The sequence below is a fragment of the Pteronotus mesoamericanus genome, unplaced genomic scaffold, assembly GCF_021234165.1.
Source record: "Pteronotus mesoamericanus isolate MK-2021 breed Mesoamerican mustached bat unplaced genomic scaffold, CSHL_Meso_final contig_42, whole genome shotgun sequence".
Classification (NCBI taxonomy): domain Eukaryota; kingdom Metazoa; phylum Chordata; class Mammalia; order Chiroptera; family Mormoopidae; genus Pteronotus; species Pteronotus mesoamericanus.
Window position 1 is genome coordinate 1,620,777 of NW_026555157.1, and position 15,579 is coordinate 1,636,355.

Below are 15,579 nucleotides of genomic sequence, written 5' to 3' on the forward strand. Positions count from 1 at the left end.
GGGAAGGACAAACATGAATTCCCGCTACTCTTGAGATGAAGACTATGCCTAACATGCCACGTAAGGTACTATGTGGCCTGGTGCCTGCTCATCTCCCCCTCCAGCCTCTAGTGGAAGCACTGCGCCCTCCCTCAGTCTGCTCTAGTCAAATTCTAACTTTTTTCCCCTGAGTTACTTCTTTTACCACCCTATGACCTTTGCACAAGCTATATCCTCTCCTACGAGAGCTCCTCCTACCTTCCAGTTTGTTAATTCCTGGCCCTTTTTCTGATCTCAGCTCTGCCATCTATTCCTTAAGGAAGTCCTCAGTCTAGGTCAATTTGCTTTGTTATGTGCTCTCAGACAATATGCTTCTTTCCTTTAGCACTCATTTCAGCTCATGATTCCTCACTCATTTGTGTGATTTATGTCTGTCCTTTGCACTAGACCATAAATTCTCTGAAACCAGGGCCTGAGACTGTTTATGCTCACTCTTGAGTTGCTGGTGATAGCTGCCTGACATGTAGCAGACAGATGTGCCACGAACATTCACTCAAAGAATGTTTGAATTGCTGTTGTTTACCTGTCTCATATTCAGCAGTGACAGGATCTGTTCTAGAACAGCTGGACGTTACCAGGAAGCGGTATAAGAAATTACCAAAGGGCAGCCATTGTTAAGTTACTTAAATCTAAGTAATACAGAGGTATCTGTTAGTATGTAGTATGACTCCTAATCAACTAATTTCAGATTTCTTGTGTTTAATTTTTGTCCAAGGTTAGCTACACTGGATCACAGATTGTTGTAGGATTTGAAGATGGGGTTGTCCGAGTTCTTGAACTTTATGATCCGAAGGGGCTCACAATTTTTGCAGGACGGAAGAAATTCTTAGATGCAGATCTCCATTTGAGACATGTTTTCAAACCCCATACTGCTCAGGTCACTGCTTTAGCCTTTGAACGTGATGGAGAAATTCTAGCCACGGGGGTAAGGAATAACTCTTTTGTTTTCTGTTGACCTTGCTTGGTTAAACTTGGCTTATTAGTTTTCTTACTTAATGATGCCTTGCTTGGTGATAATCATTTCTGAGGACATATCCAAATTTTGCTCTCTTTGTATTCATATTCTTCCTGTGTGGTCTGTGCATGACGTTTTAAAATATTCTTACCAGTTGAGTTCTAATGCTTATTTGAAATTAATAGAAAATTTCAGCTTGGAATCACATGAGATGTTTTATGTATAATCAATATTTTATAGGGTAGCATTCTTATATAGAACTGCCATAAATGAAGAGAATGACTATGTAAATTCTTTGTGCATTAATAGATGAACATTGACATTATGGAATTTTTTTTTCTGAATTAATCTTATGTACAGGTATGGTGACTGTATTCTCAGAACCACATACTGGAATACATGGTTTGTCAAGTGCTTTCCTGGGGAAAATGAAGTAAATATTTTGAAATAAGAATTTTCCCAGAATAATCTGGGATATGTGATCATTGTAGGTATAAGTGTACAGTGGATATACTATAGCTATTACATTCTTCCTTGTACTCTGTTGAATTGATTTCATAATAATACATATTTGGCTAATACTTCTCATTTTCTTAGAGTAAAGATAAAACTGTGTTCTTCTTTGAAGTGGAAAAGGATTATAAACCAATAGGTTATATTACTACTCCTGGACCTGTTTGCCAGTTAATGTGGTCTGGGATATCTCATGTAAGTAATTATTATTTGTCTTCATGCTTAAATCTTAATTACTACATAATGAGGTGATCTGATCGAGAATAGCAAGTGCAGCTATTATCCTTACTCATGGGTCCGGCATTGAGGGACCAGTGTGCTGCCCAGCTTGGCTATTAGTGCACCCTCAGGGGCTTCACGCTCTCCTCACTACCCCCTCTCTCTTCCATACTCTAATCATTGGCCACAGTCCTCTCAGGAAACACTGAGTTATATGAGGCTTTGCTTCAACAGAGGAGCCGTTAGCCAGATACTCAGTATGTCAGAACATGCAGACCTGACAGTCCTTGTGACATTCGGAAGTTCTGTCCCCAGTGTACTTGTCCTCATCTTTATCTTTTTACTTCTCTTCTGCCCCATTCTACCCCCGTTTTCTCTTCTAATCTTCCATTGCCTCTTTCCTAACAACAACTAGAGATTAAGTATTATTACTCTTATTTAATGCCTATAATTCCCCAAAGTTGGAGCCTATTACAGGTCAGTCATCTGATTAGTGATTGACTGTCTAAACCCGGTGCTGTACTAGGTCCCAGGGTAATTATAATACTGATGAACTGCATAAAAGTGATGTCAGGGTTATTGAGGTAACATCTATAATGTTTTAATGTCTTTTAAAGAAAAGAGCTATAAAAATGTAGTAGTATCTAGAAAAATGTCTTTTAAAATTAAGAAAGCTCATTGTTTTTTAAAACTCATTTATGTTGCAATTGCAACTGACATTCAATATTATATTAGTTTCAGGTGTACAACACAGTGATTAGACATTATAAAACTTAGGAAGTGTTCCCCCCAATAAATCTGGTACCCATCTGACACCATACAATAGTTATTACATTATAATTGACTATATTCCCTATGTTGTACTTTACACCCCCATGGCTATTTTGTAATTGCCAATTTGTACTTCTTAATCCCTTCACCTTTTTCATCCACTCTCCTACCCCTCTTCCCTCTGGCAACCCTCAAGATTTTCTCTGTATCTATGAGTATGGTTCTGTTTTGCTTGTTTTTTAGGTTCCACATATGAGTGAGATCATCTGCTATCATCAGTCTTTCCTGTCTGACTTATTTCACTCAGCCTAATACCCTCTAAGTTCATCAGTCTTGTTGCAGATGGCAAAATTTCAGTCTTTTTTATGGGTGAATCATATTCCATTGTATATATGCACCACTTCTTTATTTATTCATTCATCTATTGATGGACATTTAGGTTGCTTCCATATCTTGGATATTGTAAGCAGTGACTATATGGATGCCTATGTCTTTCCTAATTAGTGTTTTGAGTTTCTTCAGATAAATATCCAGAAATGGAATTGCTGGGTCTTCTTTGTCTCTTGTTAGAGCCATTGTTTAAAAGTCCATTTTGACTGTTTTACTGTTGCTACCCTAATTTTTTGCTTCCATTTTCATGAAATATATCTTTCTATCCAGTTACTTTGAGTCTGTGTGTGTCTTTGAGCTTAAGTGAGTCTCTTGTGAACAGCATACGTAAGAGTCTTGTTTTGTTATCTATTCAGCTACCATATGTCTTCTGATTGGAACATTTAATCCATTTGCATTTAAAGTGATTATTGATAGGTATGTACTTGTCATTTTGTTCATATTTTTAATCTTTTCTTCTTCTAGAAGACCTTTAACATTTTTTGTAATATCGCATTGCTGATGATATTACTTTAGGATATTACTGAAGGATACATCCTTTAGCTTTTTCTTGTCTGGGAAGCTCTTTATTTGTCCTTAGATTCTAAATGATAGCTTTTCTGGGTAGAGTAAGCTTTGTTGTAGGTTCTTGCTTTTCATCACTTTGAATATTTCATGCCAATTTCTTCTGGCCTGATGTATGGTACAGATGCTCCAACCAACTGAACCACCCAGCCAAAGCTGTGGGAGGGTTTTTAATAATGGATTGAATTTCTTCAGGAGATACAGGACTGTAAAGTGTTAAAATAACTCCCAACCCCCAATTTTATACATAGTGGTAGTAACTTTCACACTGAAAGTTAAATTGAAAACAAATGTGACTCTTTGCATGAAATGAACAAATCCTGTTCCTGCGCAGCTTAGAGTTGTGTAAATGTTTTAAAGGCAAAGGCCCAACACAATGTCAGTCTCACTTTTTTGCATTTTCCTTTTCTTTGAGATTATGTCCCCTCAGGTCCTAACTTGCTCTATTGTAGCTTTGAACTTCAATTTCTGTCTCCTTATCTGTGAGGGAATGCCTAAAGTCTAGGACACTACATTTTATTTGGCTTCTAGGTCCTAAGCAGTAAGTTGGTAAACACCCTGAGAAGAAAGAGTTGCAGGGAATATCTAGCTCACTTCACTTAGCTTCTTTCTCTCTGGGATCTTGGCTCTTTGAGTTGTGGCTGTAACCAGTTTCTCTCTGATGTTTTAAACTTGTTTACTTTTTTCTTTTTTAGATCTTTATTGTATTTTTTTCCATTACCATTTAATCCCTTTATCCCACCCTCCCTCCGGCAATCATCACACTGTTGTGCATGTCCATGAGTCCTTTTTTTCTTTTTGCTCAGCCCCTCCACCCCCTAACCTTCTCCCCCACAACACAACTGAACTATCTTAGCAAACTTTTCATGTCACTGAGTTTCTTTTGCTAATATTGTATTAGGATTTTAAATCTAGGTTCATAAAAGAGATTGCGCTATTATTTTCTGTCATCATAGTTCTTTATCAGGTTAGTTATTAAGATTATTTTATCTCCTAAGATGAGTTGGAAAATACTCCTTTTTCTATTTTCTTAAAGAGTTTATGTTATATTAGAATTTTGAATTTTTGACAGACTTAGTAGTAGAGCCGTCTGAGGATGGGGTATTTTTTTAGATGATTTTAAAGAAGTGATTCAATGTCGTCAATGAATATAGTGATATTTAGATGTAGTTCTTTTTAATTTTTTTGAAGTATAATTGACATACAAATTATATTAGTTGTATTATATTGTACAGGTGTACAACTAATGATTCGTTATTTGTATACATTGTGATATGATTACCACAATAAGTCTAGTTAACATCTGTCACCACACAGTTAACAATTTTTTTCTTTTGATGAGAAGTGTAAAAATTTACTCTCTTAGCAACTTTCAAATGTGCAGTGTGCTAATATTGACTATAGTCACCATGCTCTACATTACATCCCCCTAACTTATAATCGAAAGTTTGTACATTTTGACTCTTCTTCATCCATTTTGCCCACCTACTGCCTCAGGCAACTACCAATCTGTTTTCCATATCTATGAGCTTGGTTTTATTTTGAGATTCCACATATAAGTGAGAACATGCGGTATTTGTCTTTCTCTGTATGACTTGTTTCACTTAGCATATGCCTTCAAGGTTCGTCTGTGTTTTCACAAATGGAAGATTTTGCTTTTTATCCCTGAATAATATTACATTGTGTGTGTGTGTGTGTGTGTGTGTGTGTGTGTGTGTGTGTGTATGCCCCTTTTTTTTTTTAATCCATTGGTGGACACAGGTTTTTTTTCCATATTTTGGCTATGGTAAATAATACTTCAAATAAGTGTTTTTGTTTTCTGTGGATAAATATCCAGAAGTGGATTGTTGGATTATATGGTAGCTCTCTTTTTAATTTGTGGAATCTTTAACTCATAGTAGCTACACCAATTTATGTTCCCACCAATAACACACAAGGGTTTCCTATTCTCCACATCCTAGCCAGCCATTTGTCTTTTTTATAGTAGCCATTCTGACAGGTTCAAAGTAACAGCTTATTGTGGTTTTGATTTGCATTTCCCTGATGATTAGTGATGTTGAGCATATTTTTATGTATCAACTTTATTTCTTTTGAATTCTTAAATGCATTTTCTGTAATTTCATAATATCTTTAATATCACAAGATCTTTAAAGATGTCCTTTTTTCCCTTTTTATATTGGTTATGTGATCTTTTCCTTCCTCCCTTTCTTTCTTTTTCCCCCCCTCTCTCTTGCTTAATTGAACCTGCGACCTTTCAGTGCACAGCACGACACTCCAACCAACTGAGCAACCCAGCTGGGGCTGTTTTAGGTTTTGTTGTTTGTGGTTATCTTTAGGTTTGTGAAAAAGAAAATTTCATATATACAATAGTCCTTTCTCTTTTAAGTGCATCTAATCTCCATCCTCTTTTACAAATTCAAGGCTTCACCTCCTTCCCTGTTTATGTTTTTGTTGTTACAAATTATACCTCTTTATGCTCTAAATTTGTTGGTGATCTTACTTGTAATTCTGTGACCTTTTGTTCTTTGTTTCAGGTAGAATAACCCCCTTGAGTATTTCCTGCAATGGAGATCTTCTGGTGATAAATTACCTCAGCTTCTGTATGTCTGGAAAAGTCTTTACTTCCTTTTCATATCTAAAGGATAGCTTGGCTAGAGATATTATTCTTGGCTGGTAATTTCTCTCTTTTAGTAGCTTGAATATTTGGTTCCATTCTCTTCTAGCTTGTAGAGTTTCTGCTGAGAAGTTTGATGTTAACCTAATGGGTTTTTCTCTATAGGTTACTTTCTTCTTTTCCTTAGCTGCCTTGAAAATTCTTTCTTTGTCATTAATTTTTGACAGGCTTAATACAATGTGCTTGGAGAAGGCCTCTTTCAACTGAGATAATTAGATATTCTGTTTGCTTCTTGGATTCAAGGATCTAGCTCCTTCCATAGGTTTGAGAAGTTCTCATCCACTATTTGTTTAAATGGGCTCTCTATTCCCTTCTCATTTTCATCTTTTTCTGGTTTGCGTATTATTCTTATATTGCTTTCTGATGGAGTTACGTAGTTCTTGTAGAGTTCTTTCATTTTTTTATGCCCAACTCTCTTCTTTCCTCTGTATCATTTATAGATTTTTATCTTTCATACCACTCATTCTTTCCTCCATCTGTTCAGCTCTACTTTTTATGCTTGCTAGTCCATTCTGGATCTCTTTTTATTGAGTTCTTTATCTCCAGAATTACTGGTCAGTTCTTTTTTAAAGTTTCAATCTCTTTATAAAAGTACTTATTTTGTTCATTGATTTGTTTTCTGAGCTCATTAACTTGCTTGACTGTATTTTCTTACATCTCTTTGAGTTTTCCAGAACTGTAATCTGGAACTCTCCATTATTTATATTACATATTTCCATATCTATAAGTTTGTTTTCTTCAAGTTTTTCATTCTGAGCTGCCTCACCACCTTGTTTATTCATTGTTATTCAAGGTATTTGATGGATTCCTTTTCTGTCTAAGCATTTCTGTGTGAGTGGCACATCTCCAAGAGATCAATGCAAAGAGGACTTTCTCCAGTAGGTGGCGCAAGATCACAAGGTTTTGTGTTTGCTTGTTTGGTTTTGTTTTGTTTTTAGCTCTTTTGGTCTCTTTGGCTTTACAGATCTCCATAGGGTGGTAAAAATGGGAGATGGGTGTCTCCCCTACCATCTGGTTGCCCCATCCCAGGGGACCAACCCTGCAGGGGAATGCGGTGAGCAATGGGGCTCCGAATCCCTGAAATCCCAGTGCTATCCCCTGAGGCCGGACGCTACCCTCAATGTAGCCATGATATGTGGGGTTGGGGTGGGCTGGGGAAACTTGGCAAACTTCTGTGTTGTTTTACCCTTCTGGTAATGGCGATCTCAGACCTCCGTGAGGTACCCCCTGTACCCTGACCCCAGCACCAGTCAGAGAGTGCACCCTTTTCTCAGGGTAAAAAGTGATTCTGTAGGATCAGTTCCCGGGTTTATAGATAATGTGCTCTACCCCCTGGCACTAAGGATGAAGGGAGGCAAGCTCTGGGGGGTTACAGAGCAGTCAGGCTCTGTGGCTTTGTTTCTGTGACTGGAATGCCAACCACCTGACAACTGCAGCCGTACTTCTGTGCTTGACCTTGCCCAGGTCTCTGGGCTCAGTTGCAGTTCTTACTGCCCAATTCTTCGGGAATGACCACTAAATCTCTTTGCTCTTCCCCTTGAAGGGAGCACCAGCTACAATGTGTTTCCTCCCTTCTCTGGACTGAGCCCTGCCCGTGAGCTCCTGGCTGCAGGGCTGCCTCCATGGCTCTTTTGAGCTCTTCTCCCTTCTCACCTCCCAGGTTCACTCCCACTTGCCCACCTTTGGATTTTCAATGCTTGCATCTCTTAGGCATATTTGTGCATTGAGCTTGGAATCTTTTGTTGAGTTATAGCTGTTCATATTTTTGAAACTTCAAGGGGAGAGACCAAGGGAATCTCTCATGCCGCCATTCCTCTGATGTCCGTAATTAACACTCGTGAGCTTTCTTTTTGACCTTTATTTTCTTTTATTTTTCTTGCTTTATTTGCCTTTATTTGGACTGATTTTTTAAAAATTAGTTTACCTTTTCTTATACTAGTTTAGAAATTATACATCTGTTTCTATTCTTTAAATGGTTACTTTACATTTTAACCTATGCCCTTAAGTCATGAAAATTTGATTTTGATTCTTTACTTTCCTAACACACAATGCAAGTTAGTCCCTTGGGACTTTCCCTCTACCTTCCTTCTAGAATGATATTCTATTGTTGTGTATTTAAAAAATAACAATATCTCATAACATATTAAAATATAGGTATTTTAAAATTTCACAAGATATATTCAATTAACGTTCACTAAGAATTATCCACATGTTGACTACTTTTTTTGTCCTTTATTCCTTCTTGCATCTGGGAATATTTCATTCTGATAAAGTACATTCTTCAAAACTTCTGGTGTGGCTCAGTGGATGGAATGCCAACCTGTAAAGCAAAGGGTCATTGGTTTGATTCCCAGTCAGAGCACATGCCTGGGTTATGGGCCAGGTCCCCAGTAGGGGGCGTATAAGATGCAACCATACATTGATATTTCTCTCTCTCTTTTTTAATCCCTCCCTTACCCTCCCTCTAAATATAAAAATATATAAAATCTTTTTAAAAAAACTCCTACTGCAGGTCTACTATTGGTAAGCTCTCTCGATTTTAATTTTTTCCTTTCATTATTGAAGGGTTTTTGTTTTCATAGAAGTCTAGATAACAGTAGTTTTCTTTCAGCTCATTCAGTATAGTATCCCAGTGCCTTCTAACTTTAACTGCTTCTGCCGCCTATTGGTGTGATTACTGCTTTGAAGGTAATTTGCTTTTCTTTTCTGTCTGTGTTTAGAATTTTTCTATGTTTTTGGTGTTCTTCAGTTTTACTTTAATGTGTCTAGGTGCTTGAATCCATTGATTCATAACTATACCAATTTTGAAAAAAAATTATCCACTTTGTCTTGAAATATTCCTTTTGTTCCCCATCCCCTCAGAACCTGATCAAGTAGATATTAGGATTTCTCAATTGTATCCTGTAAATTTCTCACCCTATCTTTTGTCTTTTCTAGCTTAGAAAAGTTTCTTTAGGCTCTATTTTACAGACTTTTTTTCCTCTCATCTGTTTTCTATTGACAATCTCTTCAGTTATCTTGGGTTTAAGCCACACTTTGTGGTCTTAATTTTGACTGTTTAATTTTTTTAGTTCTTGCAGTTTTATTTGGTTCTTTTTATAGATATTTGTTTTATTAAATTTCATGCTTATTTGTTTTCTGTATTTTAAGGTTTTCTTTTATTTCTTTAAACATAATAAGCATGATTTTGGTGCTGTGTCTGATCATTTTAACAGCTGAAGTCTTTGTGGATTTTTTTCTGTATTATCTTTGTTTTATCGGTTCTTACTCTTAGTGTCTTATTTCTACATGTGTCTGGTGATCCTATCATCATGGATTGGTTGTCTATATCTTTAGTGACTGAATAAATGACTACCCTTTTACTCTCTTGAAAAAAATTTTATCCTGAGGCCACAGAATGATAAACAGTGTGGAAGGAGAAAGGTTGAAGGCTGGTTCCCACATCCCAGAATGTCTTTGTCCGGTGATGGCCCTCTGTGGAATGCCTCTGCCTCTTAGTCTGGCTCAGCCTCAGTGTGTGCTGGCCACCCAGGCCTGATTGTTGTCTCTGCTTCTCTGGTTTGCCCAGTAGGGTTTGCACCCTGACCCTCCACTACTCTCACTGTCTTCTGGGGACACAGTGAGTGGTGCCAGATTGCATCTGTGGCTCCCGTCCCTGTTCCTCACCACCCCTCACATCTCCGTTCCCTCCTTAGTCCCACCTTTAAACGTTGAAATGTGCGGATCTCTCAGACGTGTTTGTGTATTGAGCGGAGAATTCTTTGTTGAATTATAGCTGTCCAACTTGTAACTGCAAGGGGAGGGACCTTGAGGTCCTCTCATGTTGCCATGCTACTGACATCGACCTCTAATATGATTTCATTTGTAGCAACATTTATCTGTTACATTTATTTGAAACTCATAAAATTAAGATAAAAACACTGCTCGTTTGATCTAATTCAGCTGTATCACCTTGTCTTTCTTTACAATGCTGTCATTTTCTGATCACCTGGTCAACCTTGCCCTTTTATTAAACTCGAGAATATGGTTTGCTTTCTCTTCAAAGTGCAAGGAATTATTCTGAACGATATTAACACCATGTGCATGATGGATTGGACAGGGTCAGCCTCAGAGCTTCTTGGCCTCCCCATTTTCCATGATCCTACAGCTTATCCAGACACTTCCACAGCCACCCACTGGGGACTGTTACCACTAGTTCATTAGTTTTCCAGGGCTTTCATAACAAAATACCACAGTCTGGGTAACTTAAAAAATAGAAATTTATTTTTCATGGTTCTTTAGGCAGAATCAAGGGCTGATAGGTTTACTTTCTTCTGAGGTGTTTCTTCTTCTCTTGTAGATAGTACCTTCTCACTATGTTTTCACATGGTCATTCCTTTTTGTCCTAATTACCTCTTCTTATGATGACACCTGTCACATTGGATTAGAGCTCACCCTACTGACCCTATTTTAACATTATTACCTGCTTAAAGGCCCCATCTTCAAACACTGTCACGTTTTGAGAGCTAGGGGTTAGGGCTCCTATGTATGAATTTTGTGGGGTGACATACTTCTGACCACAACAACTTGTAAGAACTCAATCTTAAATGTCAAATATTTAAATATCTCACATTCTGACCTCAGCCTCTCTCCCTTCCACACTGTTCAGTTGGCTATCCCTGTTCTACTTTTTCCCTGGTGTTACAGGAACCTCTTGTTCATTTACCATGTTTTCTCTAACCCGTTAGTTCATTCTTGTCCTAACTTCCTTCCATGTCCAACTCAAATTTCATGATTATTCATTTCAATAAGGATAAATAAAATTCTTCCAAAGCCTTGATCTTCTTGTACCTCTGTCTTTTCTACATACCTATATGGCAGAAATTTAACTCTGAGTGCCTCCCGTTGATATGTATTTACATGTAGTGACCAGGCCAGGACATCTGGAGATACTTGTGCATCAGGGAAGATAGGTCCTTCAGAATTGAGTGATTCATATGGCCTTAAAACAGTCCATGGGATGGGTAGAAATCCTATATCAACTTCATCTCTCACCCATAATGGCCATTTTAAAACTTCTCTCCACAAAACTTCAAGCTTCCCATGATCACTTTCTCTCATTCTCAGCATTCCTTATTTCAGAGGAAAACTAGGAGTCCTTAGATAGGGACTCCTTCACCCTCCTCCTACCAAATGTAAAGTCCTGTTACCTCTGCACCCACCTGCTTCTCTTGCCTCTTTTTCCATAGATAAACTTTCTTCCTTCCTACTTGAGGCCTCTTCTGCCTCTTGACCTTTGGATTCTACTCTTTTCTACTTTATTTTCAAGATTTCACACTATGTATTTTATTTTCCCTCATATAAATTTAACCTCATCTGTTTACTGGACATTTCTATCAGTATTTAAATATGTTCACATATCTCCCACTTAAAAAAATATATTTTTTGACATCAGGTTCTCCTCCAACTACTGCTGTATCTTTTGTCTCCAGTTTTTCTCATGAGGATTGATAATTCTCACAAATTTTATTTCTTTACATCCCACTGTCTCCTTTACACTCTCTTACCAGTATCTAGTCTCACTATTCCACTAAGTCAACTTTTCTAAAGACACTAATGATATCCACTTAATGTTTTTCTTTCCTTTCATGATCTCTTAGCCTCATTTGATCCCGCTGACCCTTATTTCCTCTTTGAACTACCATCTCCCTTTGATTTTTGTGACATTTTGTCCTCATGGTTCTCTCTCCTGCATCTTGTCATTATTTTATCTCAGTCTCTGTCACACAGCCATTGAGTGTTATTTCCTTAAGGCTCTGTCCCAATCTGTCCTCTCACTCTGTTCTCCTGACCTAGATGATACCATCCAAGCCTACAACTTCCTTATGAGCCCAGTGTGCTTCAGGATACTTGCACATGGTATTTCCTTTACATAGCATCTTCCCTCAGACCCTCCCTTAACTCATTGTGTAATTGTTCACTACTCATCCCTCACCAGAAGCATAGGTGCCACCTTCTCAGGAAGCTTTGCACAACCTTCTAGCTCTTGTGGCACCTCTGCAGCACTTGCTGCGGTTATAATTTATTTCTATGCAGTTATAGATTTAGTTCTATGATTTTTTAAATGATAGGCTCTCCCATTAGAGGGAAGCTCTGTAGTGGCAGAGACTGTACCTCTTCTTATTATAATTTTACCCCTACCACTTTACAAAATGCTGAGTACATCGTAGATGTATAATAAATAACTGTGGAATAAAATAACCAAATAAATAAACATTTTGAGCAAAGTGTCTATGCAATATCAAGATGTGGATTTGTCATATGTGATTAAATACATGATTTTGGAGCTCAAGAGAGAGGTCAGGGCTAGAGAGAATAATTTGGAATTTAGTTGCCTGTCAATGGTAATGAAGCCTTGAGTTGGCTATAAGATTTTCCAGGGAATATTTTTGAAGAGAGGAGAAATGGAAGAGGACAAAAACCTTGGAATATTCATATTTAATGAACTCTAGCCAATAGAGAATGATCCATCAGAGGAAGCTGGGACTCTTGCCACACATTGCAGATTTTCCCTTGGCAGTCCCAATTATAATAGTCTGCTCTTTAGGCCAACATGTTTCACAACCACGTTTTTGGCTCAAAAAATATGTATGACATCTACAAGGGAAAAAAAATCTAAATCTAATTTTGATACCTTATTAATTATAGTAATATATAATTAGTATTAATGGTTGTTAATAGTGATTAATAAGATTGGCTTATGAATAAGAATTACAATAAGGAATTAAGTATCCTTCAAAAATGGTTAGTATACATAAGCAATTATATTTTCCCTGGTTTGTAATATTTTTGAACTGTGCTTCTAAAAGTTTGCCTAAGTATAAATAATATGTTTAATTTTTTTTTTTTTAGCCTGATAGTACTTTACTGATTATCTGTGAGAATGGCCATGTTCTTGAAGCTCCATTTCCAACCATAAAAGAGGAAGTGGAGGACCAAGATGTAGTTTCCTATGAAATCAAAGACATGTGCATAAAATGTTTCCATTTCTCAAGTGTCAAATCTAAGATTCTGGTATGAGATATTCTTGAATCATTATCTCCTAATATATTTTTTCTTTCTTAATATATAAAATATCCTGTGCTAAGTGCTGGGAAAATACAAAGAAGAGTAAGACATAGACCCTGTATTTGAAGGCAGTAGTGAATGGATATGAAAATCACAGTGCAAAGAAATGGATTTTAGGGGCATGCAGAAAAAACAATATAAGTTCTGATGAGAGGAGGTCAAAGACAACTGTATGGAGGCGACATTCAATACTAAAAGAATGAGAAGAATTTTGAAGGGTTAGAAATGAGGAAGACGGCAATAAAAGCTGGGAGAACATTCTGAGAGAAGGCAGACTTGTTTTTGGTGTTTGGGGGAATGAAGAATACACTGGTGAAACAGGGATGCAGTTTGTGGTGGGATGTGGCAAGAGTCTGTGGCCAACACACGGGACTCCTTAAATTCTAGCAAAGATGTTTCGGTTGTTTCAATTTATTTCTTAGACTGTTGGGATCCATTGTGAGTTTTTAGGAGGGGATTGATGCGATGAGATATGTAATTTAGGAAGACAATCCTGAGAGATAAACAGAATAAAGAGGTAAAAGATGGGCGTTAGGGATGCCAGTGCTGGGGGCTAGTTGATAGATGCTGAGGGTCTAAATTACAGTTTTACTAAAAATAGAAACAACATCCTTTCATAGACTGTTTCAGTGCACCTAATTTATGGGCCGACAGGGATAGACTGAGAGAAACCGTATTTAGCTTCTTTATTGGGGAAAAAGTGATAAAATAATTTCTGTAAAACCAGGATCAATGTGGGATAATACAGAAATGAAGTTATTCCAAAGATTTGAAAAATTTAATGATAAAAATATATGGCCAAATTGATAATTATTTTTAAATGATATTACTTGTTACATCAGAGCTGTGAGTTTTTCTAGGACTCTATATTTCTTTTACTTTTTTTGTCATCCAGAATAGTGTAAATGAATGAATTACAATTGTTTCGCATCTCTTTAATGTCTCTTTTGCAAAAGAGATTAATAGAAATTGAAAAGAGAAAGAGAGAGAAGGAGCTGAAGGAGAAGGAAAAGGAAGAAAGGAGGAAGCAGTTAGCAGCAGAGATGGGGAAAGAAGGAGAAAAGGAATCCCAGGAGGAGGAGCAGAAGGAGGAGGAAGAGGAAGAGAAGCCGTTACCTGAAATCTTCATTCCATCAACCCCCTGTCACATCCTCTGTGGATTTTACTCTGGGCCAGGGAAGTTCTGGGTTTCTTTGGTGAGTACTAATGTAATAAATAATTTTTATGTCATCCCTAAATTAATATATTTGATAGTCATTATTTTCCAGTACATTTTTACTTTCTCACTCTTGTGGTAAGACTTCATTTATTAACTACTATTAAAGGTATGGATTTTGAAGAATGTGCTACAGTTTTTTCTTTTTTAAAGATCATCTTAATATATCTCCTATAGGTCTACTTGTTATATCTGTTGTCATCTAGGACAGTCATGCATGTTCCAGGAGGTCAAAGGGGAGAAGAATTGAAGTTAGAAGGTCAAAGGGTTAGGAGGTTTTCCAAATGAGTCAGTGTTTTTAAATTTTGAAAATAATTAGCTTTTTGAAACTAATGACAGTGCTATCCAGTAGACATTTGCTTACATTTTCCTAACTACAACTTTGCTGTGTAAACATATGGAAGCCTGAGAAGGTGACTATTTTTGAACGGGCACAATGCCGCCCTGAACAAAACTGGAACTTGGGTAATAAAGAAGAGTAGAAAAATGGATATTGGGGAAACAAGTACCAGGGACTGTCACAATGATGTGAAAATTAAATCCTCTTAGGTATTCTATTTTTATAAAACATTTTATCACTCTATCACAAAGCAAGATTTCCTTCATTATAAATTTGTCACAAATTTCAAAAAATTTCACTCTTTTTCGTAAAATTTTATTTTTAAATCATGTTTATTCTATTACAGTTGTCTCAATTTCCTTCCCCTTTGCCCTGCGCCACAACAGAGTGGGAATTGACTGTATTTTTCACTTTTGACTGGTTCTTTTTTATGTTTTAAATATCTATTTTTTATGTTTCCTGTCTCTTCGTTCTTACTAAATTCATCTACTCTTCTCCTAAGTTCTTTGAGCATCCTTATAACCAGCGTTTTGAACTCTGTATCTGGTAGATCGCTCGTCTCCATTTTATTTAAAAATAACAGGTAGTTTTGTTGTTATTTCATATGGGATGCTTATTTTTTTTTGTCTCCTCATTTTGGCTGCCTCCCTGTGTTTGTTGCCATGCATTAGGTAGAGCTGCTACGCCTCTCGGCGTTGGTGGAGTGGTCTTACGTAGCAGGTGCCCCATGGGCCCAGGGGCGCAGCCTCCCTGGTCTCAAGGACTGGGAGTGTCAGGTTTGCCCCTGTGTG

General features: G+C 37.2%; 1 protein-coding gene across 1 annotated transcript in view; it reads left to right on the forward strand.

Moving 5' to 3' along the window:
- The window catches only part of CFAP44 (cilia and flagella associated protein 44), a 100,821-nt gene that overhangs the window by 36,796 nt on the left and 48,446 nt on the right, over positions 1-15,579 (forward strand). The window contains exons 13-16 of the mRNA XM_054577303.1: positions 755-964; positions 1,592-1,702; positions 13,017-13,178; positions 14,189-14,428. Coding sequence (XP_054433278.1) covers positions 755-964; positions 1,592-1,702; positions 13,017-13,178; positions 14,189-14,428 — 723 coding nt within the window. The remainder of the gene's footprint in view (positions 1-754; positions 965-1,591; positions 1,703-13,016; positions 13,179-14,188; positions 14,429-15,579) is intronic.